The sequence below is a fragment of the Momordica charantia genome (genome assembly GCF_013281855.1).
Source record: "Momordica charantia cultivar OHB3-1 chromosome 7 unlocalized genomic scaffold, Mcharantia_2.0 BLBB01000007.1, whole genome shotgun sequence".
Classification (NCBI taxonomy): domain Eukaryota; kingdom Viridiplantae; phylum Streptophyta; class Magnoliopsida; order Cucurbitales; family Cucurbitaceae; genus Momordica; species Momordica charantia.
This window is the reverse complement of record NW_028275165.1, coordinates 2,437,607-2,459,101: the sequence shown is the minus strand read 5'-3', so window position 1 is coordinate 2,459,101 and position 21,495 is coordinate 2,437,607. Positions and strand designations below refer to the sequence as shown.

General features: G+C 37.5%; 1 protein-coding gene and 1 long non-coding RNA gene across 5 annotated transcripts in view; one reads left to right on the top strand and one right to left on the bottom strand.

Annotated features, from left to right (window-relative positions):
• LOC111018550 (lipase class 3 family protein) overlaps window positions 1-21,495 on the bottom strand; it is a 50,059-nt gene that overhangs the window by 25,790 nt on the left and 2,774 nt on the right. For 2 of the 3 annotated variants that reach the window (XM_088126400.1, XM_022294677.2), the window contains exons 2-4: window positions 12,764-12,902; window positions 5,376-5,595; window positions 5,182-5,282 (exon numbers count right to left, since the gene is read on the bottom strand). In XM_088126400.1, the coding sequence (XP_087982526.1) occupies window positions 5,182-5,282; window positions 5,376-5,595; window positions 12,764-12,902 (460 nt within the window). Of the gene's footprint in view, window positions 1-5,181; window positions 5,283-5,375; window positions 5,596-5,733; window positions 5,967-12,763; window positions 12,903-21,495 lie in introns of those variants that run through there. The other variant, XM_088126401.1, reaches the window with a different exon arrangement.
• LOC148209995 (uncharacterized) lies at window positions 5,966-11,213 on the top strand. 2 transcript variants are annotated; one of them, XR_015792197.1, is made up of 3 exons: window positions 6,256-7,208; window positions 7,358-8,662; window positions 10,645-11,213. It is a non-coding gene; the product is annotated as an uncharacterized LOC148209995 (long non-coding RNA). The 2 variants fall into 2 exon arrangements; XR_015792196.1 differs by having other exon boundaries at window positions 5,966-8,662.

The following is a 21,495-nucleotide window of genomic DNA, read 5'->3' as shown; positions in this document are numbered from 1 at the left end:
GTGGCCATATCCCAAAAATCTGCAACAGAACCATGAGGTGATAAGGAAAGCTTAAACAATCTGGAAAAATTTTCCTTTAATGGACTATGAGTAGTCCATCGAGAATGCCAAAAATAAACCCTACTGCCACAGCCAACTTTGTAGGAGACGAAGGCCTCAATACTCCTCCATTGTGCAGAAATTTTCCTCCATGGACCACGGGAACCCCCAATACTCCTTGAATTCGTAAACCACCCATGAGGCTCAACTCCATAAATGCTTGCCACCACTTGACTCCAAATTGACGTGGTCACAACCAAACCGCCAGCCCCATTTTTCTAAAAGAGCATCATTTTTCCTTGAGATACCACCAATGCCCAGGCCACCATCTTCCAAGCAAAGAGAGGTAATTTTCCAATTGACCAAAGAAATTACCATTTTGAGTCTCTCTGCTAGTACTTTTGCCAACACCTTGTATATTGAAGTAGAAAGGCTTATTGGTCTAAAATTTTTGGTCCTAAGAACGTTCTTTTTTTTTTTGAACAAGATACGAACTTTTCATTGATAAATGAAAATGAACAAAATTGTTTAAAGATACAAACTCCCATAGGAGTGAAGATACAGGAAATAAATAAAAGTAAGTATTAGAAGAAATAAAAACCATAAACTTAAAGAAACCTCCTTAAAGGGGAGTTATAAGAGCCTCCCAATTCGTACAAAGCATATTAGGAGAATAAGAAGAGAAGAGATCGGAACGAACACACCATTGGGAGGCTTTGAATTTGGCGATTGAGAAACACTCCATAGGAGATCGATTCTTGCCTTCAAATATTTGTTGATTTCTCTCAAACCACAATTCGGAAAGAAGAGCTTTTATTCCAAAAGCCCAAAGCATATTAGTTTTAGAGCTTGCTTGCAGCCCACTGAAAAGCTGAAAAATGATTTGAGGCACCTCCAGATCCCACACCCATGAAACTTCAAACATATATAGGAATTTTTTCCAACGGACCACTGCATAGCTACATGAGAAGAAGACATGCCTTTGGGTTTCCCCACTTGCTTTGCACAGTAAACAACATGATGGCTGCATCAAAGAATAAAGATGTCTCTGAAGTGTTAACTTTGCCCATTAGAAGAATCCAAACCATGAAATTAACTCTCTTTGGACAAAAAGGGTTCCATAGAATAGGTAGTACTTCCTTAGGAAAATTAGAAACCGAATGCCGGAATTTGCTCAACGATCGAACTGAAAATAAATCCGAAGCTTTTAAACTCCATACTCGATGATCTTCTGAATCAGTGATGGAGGTTGAAGAAAGCAAGGATAAAAGATTTGCCAATTCAATAACTTCATTATCCTTCAATGATCGCCTAGTTGGCAGCCTCCAAGAATAACCAGTGTTATCCCAAGCATCCGCAATTAATACCTCTAATGGAAAACTTTCGTGTGGGGATTCTAGAATAGAGCTGAGTGAAATAGCCCAAGATTGCACCTTCTATGTCCTGTTCATTTAGTAGAGCCAAACCATTAGAGTCTGTAATTTCAGTAATCATAATTTTCCTTTTCCGAGCAGCGAGATACCGGTGGAAGAAACTCAAATTTTCATCACCTCAACCATTGAACTTTGCATTTCTGAATTAGTACTCGTTCTTCCTCAATAAAGATATTAAGTAATTCATTTTGAAGGGAAGAACGAAGACTTCTTTCCTCCTCCAATAGACCAAGAGCTTCTTCTTTTGCATCTAATGTGGCAATCTCTGCAGTGATCTTCTCTTACTGCCTCCTCTGATCTCGAACTTTCTTTTCGCTCCACTGTTTGAGAGTGGATTTTAAATTTCTGAGTTTTGAATGAATAACATAACCTACCCATCCATAAGTGGTATATGTTGATAACTTGGACTCAATTAGGTGCACACATTCTTTATCTTTGAGCCAGGAATTGTAGAACCGAAAAGGGCTAGGACCCCATACAAAATCCCCGGCTTCTAAGAAAATTGGAAAATGATCAGAGGTAATCAGCTCGGCTCTTGAAGATCTTGAGTGTGAAAAAGCTCGTCCCAACCTTTAGTGATAAGGAATCTATCCAACAAAGAATGAATTGAATCATTTCCAGGTTTTAACCAAGTAAACTTTCAGAGGAACCTCCAATAAGTCCAATGATTCAATTGTGGAGTTGAACTTTTTCATAGCCTTTTGAAGAACGTTCTGATGTCCACCGAATAACGTTAAAGTCACCACCAAATGGTGACCAGGCTTCCAGACTTACCGTATGAATTAAGCACGGCCCACCCAACGTCTCTTGAACTCCATAAGGATTTAATAATGGTTCGATCCATTATTTGAATTTTCGATTCTTGTATAAAGATCACGTCCGGACAATGTTTCTTCACAAAATTCTTTACCTTTAGTCTTTTTTCTGCCTTGCATAAACCTCTTATATTCCAAGAGAGGATCTTTATTATTCTTCAGATAAAGGTATCAATGTGATACCAGCTTCTTTGAATAATGAAGGAACCGGTTGGTCTTCTGTAGACAAATTATCAAAGAGAGATTGAAAATCTTCCATAAAAGAATCTTCACCCAAGACTTCATTGGAGATATCAAGAGAATTTGAGATGTAGGATGAAGCATAACTGCTGATACTAATTTCAGAATTGCTGCCGTCATCCATATTATTCTGGTTTGAGAATCGAGACACCCCTTCATTGGTGGAATTGATTACTCCTTTAACCAACCGATGAGACATCTGCAGAGAATTGATGGTTGTTGGGTTAAACTCCCTTTCCTCATTAAATGCACTCAACAAATTAATTGTTGGTTCATCCTTTAAATTAATCCTTTGAAACTCCTTAGAATTCCTTTGTGTATAAAAAACAGGTAACGGAGAGATACGCCCGTTATATCGCTTGGATTCCAACGGACAGGATTGCCCTTTGAGGCTCCTTCCTTCCAGTGAAATAATTTTTTGTGAATAATTGCTATTATTCATAATCTCAAGATCCTCTACCTTTTCAGACTCTCGCAGGAAAATCCCAAGATTTTCCTAGCTGTGAACTATCTTCAGATTTTCAGAAGAATTCAAATTTGCCTTGATTAAATCGTCCTCTGCCACCTCACCCTGCTCCAATCTCTCTCCGTAATCTGATGGAGATACCGAGGTTTCTCTTTCCTTATTTGAAAGATCAACCGTCGCTCATTTATGTGATTAGTAATTGCCTTACTAATTTCAAGAGAATTCAAATTGAAACTGCCCATCACCTTTTCTTGCTCTAATCTCTCTCTGCATTTATCATCGTTGAGATTAACTAAGAGCCATTCGATATTCTCTCCCTCCTTATTCTGAATATCAATCGTCGGTTCTTTAAGAATCTTGGCGTTCTCCCCAGATAAAACTGCCTTTTCATTTTCGTCGTTTAATTCCCCAACGTTTGACGCTTCAATTTCTGTTTCAACTACCGAATTTAATATTGCTTCTTCCTCCTGCGTCTGTTCATCTTCCAAATCGGTTTCTATAGTATCTGAATTTTCATCTACTAGAATCCTTCGAAATCTATTAACATCTAAAGGATTTGAGAGTAGATCCATGTCAATATTTGGATCGGATGAAGCGGCTGAGTATGGAAGATTGTTAGCAGAAATTCAAGCCTCAAAAGATCCATATTTTTCATCAGTAATCTTCACGATGGCCGGAATAAAGCCACAGAAATTAGGTTCAACCTTGATGAAGGCTTCAGAGGCTTCCAACATGTTAAGAGTCTTCGTAGAAATTTTCAACAAACCACCAAGTTGTGCTCCAATCGCTTCAAAAGTTGAACGAGTCCAATAATATAGTGGTAAGTCCTTAATAGTTAACCAACCACCATATCCATGAATGAATTCCTTCCTGTTATGCAAATAAGGACTCCATTTTTCTAATTTCAAATGAAAGTTCCCAATCTTCCTCCATCTTCCATTAAGTTCAGAAGACTTGAGAATCCTATCACCGTTAAATTTTAGAAGTCCTTTTATCAGCCATGATTGGATTAATCACACAATGAAGTGTGAATCTTTCTTTTAAGGCATTAGCAATCGCAATCCAATCGTCCTATTCCAATCTAATTCTAACACCTCTGTTTCTTTCTGAAACCAGTAAGTTTGAACTTTGTCTGCTTTGGTTTTCATTTTGTTTGCTGCCGACCTTTGTATGATGCCTATGGTGCTAGCATCTATTTTCCTTTTTTCCCAGCTACTACCTCTGCATAAGATCTTTCATTCTGGACAGATATTCTTCTCTTTGGGAGGACCCCTACTTTTCTTTTCTTCGTCAAAGTTCATAATCGGGTGAGCTCTTCTTACCTTCTGCATTGCTTGTGCTTCCGTTAATCTAACAGAAAAAGTTTTCAACATCCTCCAAAGTACTTGCCATCCATCCCTCTTGGAGCCAACGGGGATAAGAATGCTCTTGCGACCTCCTGTAGAAGGCCATACCACCCACTCGAGAATCCATAGACCATTAACACAAAATTTTTGAATTCGACATTGCCCAAGATCGTCATGAAGCTGAAAAAATAAGGAAGCATGGATCTCTTGCTGAGTAACTTCTTTCATATGGTTTTCAAACCAAAGTAATTGTGAAGAATGCAAAGTCATCAAAGCTTTTCTTGATACGTCCTCTAGCATAAACATATCATTTTCGAGCCAAATGCAGAAAAAAGAACCATCGATGCAACAACTACTTGCTTCCATCGTGGATTGAAACCGGATGATCTCTTAAAATGATGCTAAGAGTAAGCTAGGGCAGGCTAAGATGGAAACTTTCACCAAAGAAGAAACCGAAAGGAGGAGGAGAGAGAACAGAGCATTTTTTACCAAGCTCTTCCTATCCTGCAGGAGCAATACAAATATATTGGAAGATAAAGAACAATCAACCCGAGAGCCATCGTTGAACAGCATTCAGAACAACAGAGCATTTTTTACCAACCTCTTTTAGAAAATTTTAGTTTTCTCTCTTTCTTTTCTTTTCCCTTCAAGATTTACTCCTTACAAAGTTTGTATATTTGAACAATTTTGTTCCTTTTTATTTATCAATGAAAAGTTCGTAGCTTGTAAAAAAAAAAAAGAATGCATATCTATTTAAAAGATCCAAATATGTAACAAATGACATATAGCAAATGCAAATGACATAAAGACTATTAAAAGATTGTGCAGAATTTCAACTAAACCTGCCAAAAATTCCAAATGCCCAGTGCCAGATGAACGATAAGCAACAAGATCACCCAATAATTGTGCCACCGAGGAGACCTCGTCTTCTTCCATGACGCTCCTAAAACATAATGCCAGTATAGGAAAATTAGAAAGAGTAACACAAATATAGAGCATATACGTATTAAAAAAAAGAAAAAGAAAAAAGACATACAAGTATTTGGAACGTCCCAAACAGCATAATGCCTCACGAATTCCATAATCAAATATCTCACTATAATGTGCCTTCCATGCATGATCTTGAGTTTCATAAAATGACCTCCACCTTAGAACATCCATACCAGTGAAACACTGAACCAGTGCAACAAAGCACACCAAGATTGTAAATAAAACCAGTAACTTTCGTCTCCACCATCTATCATTTGAAGCCACCCCTGCATGTATCACATGTGTACAACAGAATTTCAAAGTCTTAAACACTCGTGCACAAGCACACAAAAAATTAATCTACAGAAAAAGTTAACCATTTCCTTTTTCAATTAATCTAAGGAAAAGCAGATTTATCAAAGTACCCTTGGTAAGGTTGGAAATGGAAGTTCTACCATGTTCTAAAAAGACTATGGATTGGGCAAAGATCCTTTTGTCTTGCTTTCCCTCTACTGTTTGCGCTATCAGACTCAAAAGAAGCATCTATAGCAGATTTATTACGGGACCACCAAAACAATACTTTGCTATATGTTTTCTTAGGAATTAAAAGGAAGAGGAAATCAGGGAATGAGCTGCTTTGATCTCTCTTATTTCATCAGCTCACCTTTTCGACCAAACTGATTCGTGGGTGTGGAACCTTGAAGAAAAAGGAGATTCTCTCTTCAAGATCCTTGATTAATAGTTTTACATGGTAGATGTTGGTTTTATGTATTTTAGTAAATATTTATTAATTATCTTTTCTCTTGTATTATCTATAATGAGTAGATAATTGTTGGTTTATTATTTGTAAATATTAGTTGTAATATTAATTGTTATTTTCTTTTAGGTATTAGGCCTCTCTACTATATAAGAAGTTATGTAATTCTTCCCAATATACTATTTTAGAATATAATATTTTATTCCTTAAAACCAAGTTAGTTGGCATCAGAGTCAAAATAAACCCTAATATCCTAGTCACCATCCCTACCTTTAAACCCTAGCCGCCGTCATTACCGTTGCCGGAACCCTAGCCGTTGTTATCCAAGAACGGCGCATCCTACTTCCAGCACGTAGGTCACTATTCCGGCATTCGTCCTCTTCGGCAGTAGTGTCGTTCGAGTTCGTCGTTCAAGGGGGATCTTCACGGGTTTGTCGCGGATTTTCTGGGCTTGGTATGTCGACGTCGTGTGTTGTTCGCCGTCGAGATCTGTTGCCGTTTGCTACTGTTCGAGCCTCGCGCCCATTTTACGCCACCGTCCGCTGCTGTCCAAGCCGCAGCCGTCCGCTGCTGTCCGAGCCATCGCCGTCCGCTGCTGTCCGAGCCGTCGCCATCCATTGCTATTTCGCAGATCTGATTTTGTGATCGTGGGCTATTCTACAAAACCTACATCGGTTGGCTTTGTCCAGTTTGGTTGGCTCGACCCGGTTCATCTGGTTCAGCCGGTTCGGTTCGGTTTTGTTTGCTCGGTTCGGTTGGGTTTTCCCTTGTTATCTGCTTATATCCTCTCAAATATCAATTTGTGCTGTGTTCTGATTTGACTCATTTTGACCTTTGTTGTTGAAGAAATTGTTGAAATGACCCCAAGTCTAGCGGAATATGAGGGTGACCGGGAGCAAGTTTGTACTAATAGTGTTGACTCAAATCCAGTTAGTAGAGAGCATCGATCACAATGGCTAGAGTCCAATTTGGTATTTGGTAATCTTTGTATTTCCCTGGGGCAAACAAGCTCATCTCCGTGGATTATTGATTTCGGAGCCTCTGACCATATGACTAGCTCTTCTAAATTATTTGAATCATATTCTCCAACATATTGCAATGAAAAAATTAGGATTGCCGATGACAGTTTCTCTTCTATTACAGGCAAGGGAACCATTAAATTAACCGAAAATATTACTCTTCAATCAGTCCTGCATGTCCCTTAATTAGCTTGCAATCTTTTATCAGTTAGTAAACTCTTTAAAGATTCTAACTGTCTTGTTACTTTCTATGCCTCTCACTGAGTTTTTCAGGACCAGACCTTGGAAAAGACGTTTGGATGTGCTAGAATGTTGGATGGCTTCTGCTACTTTGATGAGCCTTCTGGCGGTACTAAAATAACTCAGAGTTTTAGTAGTAACAGTTCTCTCTCTGTTAAAGAACAAATTATGCTTTGACATTTTAGACTAGGACATCCCAGTTTCTTTTATCTCAAATACATATTTCCAAATTTGTTTAAAGGAGTTGATTGTTCTCAATTTCATAGTGAAAATTGCATTTTTGCAAAACATCATCGATCCACATATTTGCCAAAACCTTACAAGTCCTCCAAACCGTTCTACATAATTCATAGTGATGTTTGGGGTCCTTCTAAAGTTTTAACTCATAGTGGTAGACGATGGTTTGTAACTTTCATTGATGATCATACTCGATTGTCTTGGTTTATTTATTGACAAACAAATCCGATATGAAGGATGTTTTCCAATGTTTTTACAATATGATTGAAACTCAATTTCAAACCAAAATCAGTATCTTGCATTCTGACAATGGAACTGAATATTTCAATGAACATTTGAGTGAGTTTTTAAAAAATAAAGGTATTGTTCATCATTCCACTTGTCGGGATACTCCTCAACAAAATGGTATTGCTGAACGGAAAAGTAGGCATTTACTGGAGGTTGCTCGGGCCATAATGTTTTCTATGAATGTCCCGAAGTATTTATGGGGAGAAGCAGTTCTCACAGCTGCCTACCTAATAAATCGCATGCCTACTAAAATTTTGAAGTTTAAAACTCTTCTTGATGTTTTGAAATAAAATTTTCCGACAACTCGTTTGAACTCTGATTTACCCCTCAAAGTTTTTTGGTGTACCACGTATGTGCATATTCCTAGTCCGTTTCGATCAAAATTAGATCATAGGGCTATTAAATGCATTTTCTTGGGCTATGATTTTAGGAAAAAATGGTATAAATGTTTCGATCCTCAAACAAAAAAATTACATATGAGTATGGATGTGTCCTTTTTGGAAAATCAACCTTTTTTTACCCAAAATTATCTTCAGGGGGGAAAACTAAATTTAGAGGATGATAAAGATGATAATTTCTGGGATATAACTGTCCCTCTTCCCAATGTTATAAGTCCTAACTTTACTAGTCCTTCAATGCCAAGTGTAGAAAATTCTCATTCAGGTGGAGAATTACTACGAAATGATCAAATTGATCAAAATTATGAGTTTAAGGTTTATACTAGAAGAAGGCCAATTCAAACAAATGAGGACCAGATAGCAGACTCATCACATACCCAATCTGAAACTCCGAGGAATGATTCTGAAACTCCAGGTAATCAATCTTCCATCCTTATTACTCCAAATATTGAAAATCTCTCATCTGTTGTTTCTGATCTAGATGTTCCTATAGCCTTAAGAAAAGGAACTCGAACTTGCACCAAATATCCTCTTGCAAACTATATTTCCTATGAAAAGCTGTCAAGTAGTCATAAAGCCTTTACGTCTAGGATAACTCACTTGTTTATTCCAAGGAACATACAAGAAGCCCTAAATGATCCAAATTGGAAACTAGCTGTTATGGAGGAGATGAATGCTCTTAAACAGAATTGTACATGGGAGATAGTAGATTTGCCAAGAGATAAGAAAACTGTGGGGTGTAAATGAGTTTTTACAATCAAGTGTAATGTTGATGGTAGTGTTGAAAGGTACAAAGCTAGACTAGTTGCAAAGGGATTTACTCAAACCTATGAGATTGATTATTAGGAAACTTTTGCTCCTGTTGCTAAAATCAACTCCATTAGAATACTTTTATCCCTAGCTGCAAATTTAGATTGGGCCCTTCACCAACTCGATGTAAAAAATGCATTTCTAAATGGAGATCTTGAAGAAGAGGTATTTATGAGTTTACCACTAGGTTTTGAAACTAATCTTGGGAAGGACAAAGTATGTCAGTTAAAGAAATCTCTATATGGAATCAAACAATCTCCAAGAGCATGGTTTGAAAGATTTGGTAAAGTAGTCACGAGCTATGGATTTCTTCAGAGTCAAGCTGATCATACCATCTTTTATAAACGTTCTGAAAAGAATAAAACTGCAATTTTAATTGTCTACGTAGATGATATTATTCTTACAAGTGATGATGAAGTAGAATTGGCCACCTTAAAGAAAAGGCTTACAAGTGAATTTCAAATCAAGGACCTAGGAACGTTGAAGTATTTCCTAGGAATGGAGTTTGCAAGATCTAAGAAAGGTATCTTTGTTAATCAAAGAAAATATATTCTTGATTTACTTGGAGAAACAGGTTTACTCGAATGCAAGGTAGCTGAAACTCCTATTGAACCTAATTTGAAATTGGAAGCTGCAAAAAAAGAAGAAGTAAAGGATAAGGAACGATATTAAAGCCTTGTGGGAAAACTCATTTACTTGTCCCACACACGTCCAGATATTACTTTTGCAGTGAGCATGGTAAGCCAATTTATGTACTCACCAGGATCAGTTCACTTTGAAGCTGCCTACAGAATTTTAAGATATTTGAAGGGAACTCCAGGTAAAGGTATATTATTCAAAAAACACAATCATTTAAAGGTTGAAGTTTATACTGATGCTGATTAGGCAGGAAGTATAATAGATAGAAGATCTACTTCTGGTTTTTGTTCGTTTGTTGGAGGTAACTTAGTTACTTGGCGAAGTAAAAAATAGAATATAGTGGCCAGAAGCAGTGCTGAAGTAGAATTTAGGGCTCTAGCCCATGGTATTTGTGAAGGGATTTGGATAAAAAAACTACTTGAAGAACTGAGAGTCTTTCATAAGGCAACCATACAAGTTTACTGCGACAACAAGGCTGTCATCTCCATAGCCCACAATTCAATTCAACACGATAGAACTAAGCATATTGAAATTGGCAAACATTTTATAAAGGAAAAAATTGACACGGGCGTGATATGCATTCCTTATCTCCCAACAATAGAGCAAACTGCTAATGTGTTAACAAAAGGACTACCAAAAGTACAATTTGACACGATGATTGACAAGCTGGCAATGGAAGATATTTTTAAACCAGCTTGAGGGGGAGTGTTGGTTTATTATTTGTAAATATTAGTTATAAATTAGTTGTAATATTAATTGTTATTTCCTTTTAGGTATTAAGTCTCTCTTCTATGTAAGAAGGCTATGTAATTCTTCTCAATATACTATTTTGGAATATAATATTTTATTCCTTAAAACCAAGTATAATTGTATTTTAGAGATGTGTCTCACCTCTATAGCAACCTAGTATTTTTACCTTTGAATATGAGAAATAATTTAATATTGTAGGGATCAGAAGATGGCTGGAAAATGTTGGGGAAACTAACCTTTAAAGGAGAGTTCGCAACCCAAAGATGATTCCAAAAAGAAATCCACTGACCAGAACCAAGTTTGAAAGAAGAAGAGAGTTTTGCCTTCTTCCAAATTTCCAATGCTTAGCAATATTCATCCAAGGACATCTGAGACAACCATATTCACCTTTTCTGCTGTAAACCAACCAAAGTTACCTGAGTCGTATACTTTCCCCAACTTGGCACAATGAAAGGGGTTCTAAGCCAAATCGCCAAATTCATTTGGCTAATAAGGCGCTGTTTTTCTTGGAAAGACCACCAACTCCCAAGCCACCATCTTCTACATGCTTAGAAGTAATATTCCAGTGGACTGATATTTCAGAGGCCCTTGTTAGTTACCTTCTCATAAGAAAATTCTCGTTCTTTTCAATTTGTTACAAAACCCCAAGGGCATGTGAAACAAAGAAAGATAGTGTTAGAGTATAGATATTAGTATATTTTATATTCTTGTATTAAAATTAATTTGTCTCTTACCTTCTCCTTATAGGATTAGATCAACCTTGTATATTTGTCTATATATATAGACTTTAATAATGAGAATACATCACATTGTATTCTCTCCGACCTTAGTCTCTACAGATAGTATAAAGGAACGTTGGATAACCCGAATTGCACAAAGTTAATCTTCCACCCCTAGAAAGTTGGAAACACTTCCATCTACCCAGCTTTTTTTATATTCTTTCAAGAACCGGGTGCCAAAAGTCGAGATTTAGGGTTGCCACCTAAGGGCAAGCCTAAATACAAAAAGGTAAGATTCGACCTTACAATTGAGAAAAGAAGCACCCTGTTGTAATCTTTGATCTTGAATATTGATATCACATAAGGCTTAACTTATTCCAATTAACATCTAGGCCGAATAACATTTTTTTTTTTAATAAGAAACAAACTTTTCATTTTTATGAAAAGAAAAAGACTAAAATATTCAAGGATACAAGCTTCCAATAAATAAGGAAACTTACCAGAGGTTAGTTGGAAAATTAATATATATCTCTCATACAAGATCAGATATTGCATATGCTATAGGAGTGGTAAGTCAATTTATACATAATCCAAAAGAAGCTCACCTTCTAGCCGTGTACCGAATACTTCACTATTTGAAGAACTCTATTGGGAGAGAATTATTGTTTAAGAAAGGCAAGAAACTTAATCTAGAAGTTTATACATATTCAAATTATGTAGGATCGATAAACGATAGGAAATCAACTTCTAGCTATTGTACTTTCTTTCTTAGGTGGAAACTTAGTAAAATAGAGAAGTAAAAGGCAAAGTATAGTTGCAAAATCGAGTTTAGAAGCAAAATTTAGAGCATTGGCATTGGGCATTTGCGAATTACTCTTCATAAAAACTATTTTAAAAGATTTGAAGATTCCATGAGAAGGGCATACGAAACTCTACTGTGATAATAAGTTGGCCATCAATATCACACATAATCCAGTTCAACATAATAGAACCAAACATGCTGGAGTTGATATACACTTCATAAAAGAGAAGTTAGATATGAGCCAACAAATAATCAAATAGTAGATATCCTTACGAAAGGATTAAACAACAACAATTTTGAGTATTTGGTTAACAAGTTGGGAATGGAGAATATTCATTCACCAGCTTGAGGGGAGTGTTAAATCATATTATCTTTTATTTTCCTATTGCATTTAGGTTTTAACCAACTAGGATTTCCATGTCTAATAGGTAAGTGTTTCCTTATCCTAATAGGCAAGGGTTTCTTTTTCCTTTTTAATTATTTTTTGTAGCGGTTATTTATTACCCTTGTATCAACGCTTGAAAATACAAGTAAGAATTATTTCCTCTCTTCTCTCCCCCTCCCCTCCTCTCCCCTCTCACAAGGATAATATTTAAATTATGTGTAGTAATTAATTGTTCATTTTTACTAATAATAAACCAACAACATCCACTTGTATTTTCAAGTAAGAATTATTTCAAGTGTCGAAAATACATCCACTTGTATCAACACCTAATTTAAATATTTACATCTAATATTTACTAATAATAAACCAACAATATCCACTATGAAGAATAAGAGAATGCACCCACCTTACCTAAAGCACAACCGCCTGGAGTTTCAGCATGAGCAATGTAGTAAGCCATATTGACGATAAAGTAAACTGCACCCACACATTGCAGCATTGTAATGACAAGAGCAAAACGGGTCCACCAAAGCCATCTTTTATAACTCAACTGTTCATCAAACAACATATTGAAAATAAACACATCAGCATCATTATAGAAGCAAACATAAATAATGCATTCAATTCTTTTAGATAAACACTGTTGAAGGCAGGACTAATATGTGCAAAAGATCATTTTTCTTCTATTTAAATCTCTTTTGCATATGGTTCTTTCAAAATTATAAATTATTTTGCAGGAGCTCTCTTAGCCTAGTCTAATCCTCGTTTGTACCTTGTTCTTTTCTTAGATAGCTTTTAATGGTTCTTGGTCTTATTACGTTATCCAACTTCCGTCTCGATAAAATACTCTTACGTATTTGTATTAGGGCTGTATAACGTGAAGATTATAATTACTTGAATTAATGAGCAGAAGATATATTCTCAGCTCCTTTCAACATGGTATTAGAGTGCAACTTCGATCTCCAAGGAGCAAAGTAGTATCATTCACAAACCACAGCCACCAAGTTTGTTTGCAGCATGAATCAGCCATGGCTAAGATGCCCAAATCTTTCGGCAACGTGAAAATTGGACAATCTACTTCAGGAAATGGTCCAACTCAAATTTTTGCAGCGATGAGTGATGGGTCTTTCATTCCTACTGCCGAGCATACATTAAACGAAAATAACTATCTAAAGGGGTCATAATATGTGATGACGTTCATATGTAGAAAAGGTAAGGATGATTGTTTCACTTAAACAACAACAGTACCAACAGTTATTAATCCCATATAAAGTCTGGAAAGCTGAAAACATGTAGTGTCCTGCCTAATCAATTCTATGACAAATGAGAATAGGGAGAGTTTTTTGCTTTGCTCGAAACTTTGGATGCTAATGAGTGAATTTTTAATTTGGAGAATACTTGTGAGTCGTTTAAAATTTAAGTCTCCTACATGACCTAGGACAAGTGGAAATGCCTGTAACTCAAATATTTTAACATTCGCAACAACCTATACGAGTATACTCGTTGGGAATGAACGGGAGACCATTAAGTACTAGAAAACTATAGAACAGAAAAGACCTTTAATTTTTTTTTTTTTTTTTTTAGGAGAAAACCAGCTTCCATTTCTACCATGACAGAAAAAGGGGTCAAACCAAGGGGGAGAAAACAAAATTTGCACAAACGATTTCAACTTTTGGTAATAAAAAATAATGGAAATTACAAATAATTTTGAATTATGTGTCAACCTAAGCCCAACTCAATTTATCAAGACTTTAATAACCTCCCTTAAAGGTTTTAGGTTTGAATCCTCCTAACATTCTTTAAAAGAAAATGAATTACAGACCTAAAGGAAGCATTAAAAAGGTGCCACTCAAGAAAAGGTCTTTCCCTTAGAAAGGAGGACCAGAACAACTTCCCGCATCATCTCACAAATGTTTGAAGCCGAAAGTCTACCACAAACAACCCCCACACTCAGGAAGGTGAAAGGACAAAACTACAAAATATAATTCAAATCCTCCACCCTGCTTTTGCAAAAAACATAAATTTTTAAACTAAGAACAAAATAGGAAGCTCTCTAAAGAATGTCTATCATATTGGTCTTTCCTAAGGTTATGATCCAAGCAAATGCTCGTATCTTTTTTGGGATTTTCAAGTTCCAAAAAAAAGTAGAGAAGAACAAGCAATAAGGAGAGAGAATTGAGGAGGATACCATCCGTCTAAAAAAAGATCTAAAAGACCAAAGACATTAAACTTTATAACTGGTGGTAGGAACAACTTACTAAATGAGAGGTGAAAACGAGGCAAACTCCTCAATCTTGCAATCAAAAAAGGCCGTACGAAAACAAAATTCAAAAGATGGAAGACCTACGAGCAAATGACAACAAGATAAGAAGATTTCTAAAACATGCTAATGTGTGAATCAAAGAGAATTGCATTCCAAGAGGACTTGTATTGAACCAATGGTCCTCCTAAAACCAACACCTACTGCTATCCCCAACATAAAGGGTAAAAATAGCATAAACTCGCCTTCCAAGGACTTGCGAAGGTGCCCTTAGAAATTGAATTGGTATTCCAGTTATTGGATGAAATTATGAAACTCATACTCACAATTATCCAATGTCACAAAGCCAGGGCTTATAAAAGGAACCTCCATAACCATCTAGAGAGAAGGGAGAAGGGTTGTGTCTTGCCACCTAAATTTCCTATTCCAAACCTGAATTACCTCTCCATATATAAGTGCTCCAGAGTAAATTTCCTATTCCAAACCTCAATTACCTCTCCATATATAAGCGCCCCAGTGTAAGAATGTGAGGAGTTTGGAGAAGATCACCGAAACTTCTTTTGGAAATGCTGTAATAGTGGGGGAGGTTCAAACCTTGTGAGCTGAGATATCATCACCTTATCCATCTCCAAAGGTGGTTTTGGTGTGGGAAATCTTAATTCTTAAAGCAAAAAATGTGGCCTCATTGCCACATGGGGTTCAAAATCCATGAATGAGAAAGACGCATTGTGGAGAAAAATCATCGCCAACAAATCTCACCTCTCTAAAGGGGAAGACGCTTTTAGCCTCAAAAGCCTCAGGCTTCCACTACTAAGCATTGTAGGCTAGCTGATAAATGGTACGAATTTGTGCTTGGAAAAAGATATAAGATTTTGTCATGGGAAGATCCTTGGATCATGGATATCCCCCTTCACATGGCCTATCCAAGTCCTTTTAGGGTTGCTAATTCTATAGATGCCTTCATTTGCCAATGTTGGTGTCATGCCTATAAGGGGTGAACCTTAACTTCAGAAGGAATTTGGCTGGCAGGGAGGTTGAGGAATGGGCCTCCCTTTCAACCTTTCTTGTTGGGTGTTTTTTAAAGAACAAGGAGGATAAGAAGATGCGGTCCCTTGAAGGCAATGAGCTTTCTTTGTGAGATCCTTCATGCCGAACCTTAGTGAGAAGCAACCTGACCTTAGCCAACATTTTGTTGATCTTATATGGAAAGTCAAAGTCCCTAAAAAGGTGAAGGTCTTTTTGTGAATTTTTGCTACGAAAAGGTTGAATATGTGTTGAAGAGTACAAAAGGGACTCCCTCACACTAAAATTTCCCTTAGTTGTTGTAATGATGTGTGGGAGAATCAAGCTCATCTCTTTTACTATAGCTCGTTTGCTGCAACTTTCTAGGATATTTTGTACAACTTTTAATATCAATTGGTGCTTCAGGAAGAATAGCTTAGATGCTTTTTTCCAGCTCCCATATGATACTTGCTTTAATGGCGAGCTAGACCCATTTGGTCATATGTGATGGTGGCTCTTTTGTGGAGGCTTTGGTAAGAAAGGAACAAAAGGTTCTTTCAAATGATTGGAGCTCCCGTGATATTGGTTGGAAAAACTTTAGATGCTTCGAGCTCATCAAGGGGTATCCTTATTATGTGGAATGACCCATCTTTTCAAGTTTCTTATGTTACTTTGGGGTCTACACGGTTACTATCCATCTCATTCTTTTTTACGGTTCAACGTTTTGGCTAACAGGTGTGTATGGCCCATCAAACTCAGAGGAAAAGCCCGCTTTCTGGGGAGAGCTGACTGATCCCTCCTTCCTCTGCACTAAATTCTGATTTTAACTCTGTTAGGTGGACACATGAGAAATCAACCTATCACAGGCCAACCAGAAATATGCACCACTTCAACTCCTTCATTGACCTTGCTGGTCTACAGAACCTTCTCCTTACAAACGGCCTATATTATTTTTTGAACAAAATACGAACTTTTCATTGATAAAATGAAAAGGAACAATAATTGTTCAAGGATACAAACTCTCGAAAGAGTGAAAAAGAAACGTAAAAACAAAAGAGAACACCAATGAGATGCTTCGAGCTTGGCGGATGAGAGACAATCGAGCAAAAATCTTCTTTTGTTCTTAAAGATCCTCAAATTCCTTTCAAACCAGATTTCTGAGAGAATTTTCTCTTTACCACAATAATCCATAGAAGTCTTGCCATAGGTGACAAGTGTGTGACTCCACTTAACAATTGAGACAAATTTGCTTCGGCCCTCAAATCAAAAATCCAATTGATCTTGAACTGATCAAAGAGAGAAAACCAGCCTTGATTGCCATAAGAATAATGAAAGAACAAATAATCAATATCTTCCCCACTCCGATTCACAAAGAACACAAAAAAAATGAAGCATTGAAGCTATGGGAAGCTTCTTTTGAATCAAATCACTAGTGTTTAACTTCCTTTGAAGCATAATCCAAGAAAAGATATTAACTTTCCTTGGGCTTTTAGACTTCCATAATGTTGTAAATAATTCCTTAGGCATCGAAGAGGAATTATACAATCTGCAAACTGAATTTACAATAAACACCCCTGTAGGATCAATGCTCCATTCTCTTTGGTCCTCCTCATTAGTAATCGAAAATGAGCTAATCACCTGTAGCAGGCCAGCAAACTCATGTAGCTCATCTTCCTTCAAAGGTCTTCTGAGAATAATGTTCTATGAACCAGTAGCATTGTCCCAAAAATCAGCCTACATAGGTGGTCCGATTTTAGGGACCCCCCACTCTCACTTTGATTGATAGATTTTTGGCTACTAATAATTTTCTTTTGAAATTTCAGAATGCGTCTGTCAAAAGATTGAGTCGACCTACTTCCGATTATTATCCTCTTCATCTCTCTTTTGGCATGACAAAATGGGGCCCCTCTCCATCGGCCTATGTATGTGGTCCGATTTTAGGGACCCTCCACTCTCACTTTGATTTATAGATTTTTGGCTACTAATGATTTTCTTTTGAAATTTCAGAATGCGTCTGTCAAAAGATTGAGTCGACCTACCTCCGATCATTATCCTCTTCATCTCTGTTTTGGCATGACAAAATGAGGCCCCTCTCCATTTAGGTTCAAAAACGCTGGGATGCAACACCACTCTTTCCCTCCTCGGATCGAATATTGGTGGAAGAACACCCCCCCAGAGGCTGGCTGGGCCATGGTTTCATCATGAAACTTAAAGGGGCCGAAAGCGATGATCAAAACTTGGAGTAACACAACCTTTGGTGGCTCTTTTTCTTTTTCTTTTTTGATAAGAAACGGAGAATTAGGGGATGTACAAAAGAGAGGGGAAGAGCAAACCCCAATGCCAAAAGTTACAAAAAAGGTTTCCAGTTGGCATTTAGACTCATGAAACTAAAATTACAAAACAAATTATCAATGAGGTGCCAAGAAGAGACAAAAGTAGGAACAACTTCCCAGGAATGGACTATGAAGTTTTCTTTCCCTTTGAAGATTCTTTGATTCCTCTCATACCAATCCTCCAAGCCGTAGCAACCACTGCATTACACCAGATAATGAAGACTCTTTTTTTAAGGGGGCTCCAATTAGCAACTGAAATAAGGCTTCTTTACAGCTTTTAGGGAAGCACCAAATCACCCCGAACTCCTTGAGCAATAAATTCCACAGAGAAATAGAGAATTCACAAAGGAAGAAAGTATGTGCATGTGATTCCTCCCCTTTTTTGCAAAGAATACACCAACTAGGAGAAATAGCCAACTTTGGCCTTTTCAATTGCAGCCTGGCACAGGTATTGAACTTCTCTTGGATAAGGATCCAACAGAAGACCTTCACTTTTTTAGGTATTTTAGATTTCCATAAGCATTGAATTAACTCATTAGGAAGAGCACTATCCTGCTCCGTACCCTTGTCCATCAGCGAATTCACGATAAAGACCCCATCACTATTTAGGCTCCAAATTCTGTAATCTTGTCTCATCGATGGCCTTTGTAAGGAAAGAGTTTGCAGCAACAAGGACAACTCAATCACCTCTTCATCTGTAAGGTTCCTCTTAGCTCTAAGAGTCCAGTATATTTGAAGACTCTAGTCGTTCGTCACTTGAATGCGTCAATCTTGCCAAATTCAAAGCCTCTCAATGGTGTGCTCTATCTGATGCTTTCTCTTCCTATTCTCCTAATATGATTTGTATAAATTGGGAGACCTTTATAACTCCTCTATAATTTTGTTCTAAATTTTTCTATTTTTGTTTTCTTTCCCTCCTTTAGGAGTTTGTATCCTTGAACAATTTTTGTTCCTTTTCATTTATCAATGAAAAGTTTATATCTTGTTCAAAAAAAATTGTCTAACCATAGCCTCTTTCTGCTGGGAAACTCTGAAGCAGCGAGGAAATCTGGAAAACAAAGGTCCATCCCCTGTCCAATTGTCGTGCCAGAAGCGAATAGAGTTGCCATCACCCAACTTGCACAAATACCATTTATCTACCTGTCTACAGCATTTGGCTATGCTTTTTTAGGGGCCTTTGTAGTGACTAGGAGAGATACAAAATGGGATCCACATGTTTTTTGAGGTTGCATATTTGCTAGCAATGATTTTCCGCCACAATGCGTCGGGCTCATTCATGTATCTCCACCCCCATTTAGCTAACAAACTCAGATTTTTAACTTCCAAATTGCCCACACCCAAGCCACCTTTACTGACCGGCAGAGAGGTAGCCTTCCAATTTACAAGATTGGAGCCTTGTCTCTTTCGTTGCCTTTCCACAAGAAGTCCCTCAAGAGTTTCTCCAACTTTCTAATAATAAATTTAGGACAAAGGAAAACAAAGAAACAATAAAGAGGCATATTGGCCAAAACCGAAGTAGTTAGAGACAATCTCCCACCTCTAGATCCCAAGAAGTTCTTCTGTTTTGAAAGTCTTGAGCAATTTTTTTCTTCAATTGGGTCCCAAAAGAGACCGCTTTTGGGTTACCTGCCAGACTTAGGCCCAAATAATTCAAAGGCCAATCCCCTACTGCACATCCCCACAAATCAGACATACTCCTAACTTCCTCTTCTTGAATATTTATCCCAAGCAAGGTGGTTTTGGCTAAGTTAACCTTTAAACCAGACATAAGCTCAAAGAGATGCACCATACTTCAAAGATTCATAACCTTTTGGACATCATAATCAGCAAAAGAATAGTATCATCAGCGAACTGTAGATGGTTTATATTAATATCATCTTTTCCAACCACAAAGTCTTTCAGCAGCCCTTTCTCCTAGCCCAGATCTAGAATGCTACTAAACACATCGACTACAATGACAAAGAGAAAAGGCGCAAGGGGGTCGCCCTGCCTCAAGCCTCTAGAAGCTCTAAACTTTCCTCTAGGCCTCTCGTTTATGAAAATCGAGAACGAAGTATTAGAAATGCAGCCCTTTATCCAAGAGGCCCATTTATCACCGAACCCTTTTCTTCTCAAGACTTCCAGCAGAGACTCCCAATCCACCATTTCATAGGCCTTCTCAAAATCCAGCTTAAAAATCCACCCTTGCTTCCTTTTTGTTTTGTACTCATCAACAACCTCATTAGCTATGAGGATTGAGTCAATTATTTGTCTTTCGGCTACAAAGGCTGATTGATTTGGCGAAATGATCTTGTGAATAACCCTTTTGAGTCTTGACGCAAGAACTTTTGCCACTAGTTTGTATATGCAAGTAACCAAGTTGATGGGTCTATAATCTGCTACAAAATATCGTCTTTAAGGATGTTCCAAAACCTTTGGTAGCATTGCACAACAAAAAAACCAACTCACCTCAGAGCTCACCATTCTGGACGACTTAGAGGAGAAAGGGCTCCTAAACTCAGTTCAACATACCCAATGGAAATCTATTAAAATACAGCTCCTTGAGGTGGTGGCAAAGGAAGAGCCTTTTTGGCGCCAACATTGCAAAACTAATTGGCTACATGAAGGAGACAACAATACATCTTTCTTCCAATCGTATTGTGCCATAGAAGAGGCGGAGGAGCACCATTACTGAAATTCTCTCCACGAATGGTACCAGCCTTATTGAAGAGAATGACATTGAAAAAGAATTTCTGTCATTTTTTTACAGGTTATACTCCAAGAAGGAGGGACATAGATTCCTACCACACCCCATGGAGTGGAGCTCCATCACCCATCAACAAAGTACAGCGATTGAGCAACCTTTCACTGATTGAGAAACATTTCACTGAAGAGGAGGTTTGGCATGCTATCAAAGAATTAGGAACAAACAAGTCCCCTGGACTGGATGGATTTACTGCAGAATTCTACAAAAGGTTTTGGAACATCCTTGAAGACGATATTTTGAGAGTGTTCCAAGACATTTTTAAGAATGGGATTATCAATGCAAGCCTTAATGAAACCTATGTTTGCCTCATCCCAAAGAAACTTGATACTAGACAAGTAGGGGATTTCCGGCCTATAAGCCTCATCTCTCGCTTATACAAGATCATAACAAGGGTTCTTTCGTAAAGATTAAAACGATTGCTGCCACACACAATCACGAATACGCAATCAGCCTTTGTGGCTGGAAGGCAAATTCTCGATGCATCACTAATTGCCAACGAGCTTATTGAGGATCGAGAAATACATCAAAAGAAGGGAGTGGTTATCAAGTTAGACATTGAAAAGGCCTTTGATAGTGTTGATTGGGACTTTCTTGATGTTGTTCTTGAGGCTAAAGGTTTGGACACATTTGGAAAAAGTGGATCTGAGGTTGTGTTTCATCTGCAAATTTCTCCATCATTATCAATGGTCGTCCGAGAGGAAAAATCATTGCATCTAGAGGCCTAAGGCAAGGTGACCTTTTATCATCTCTTCTTTCTTTTTTTTGATTGCTGACATCTTTAGTCGTCTCATGTCACATTCAG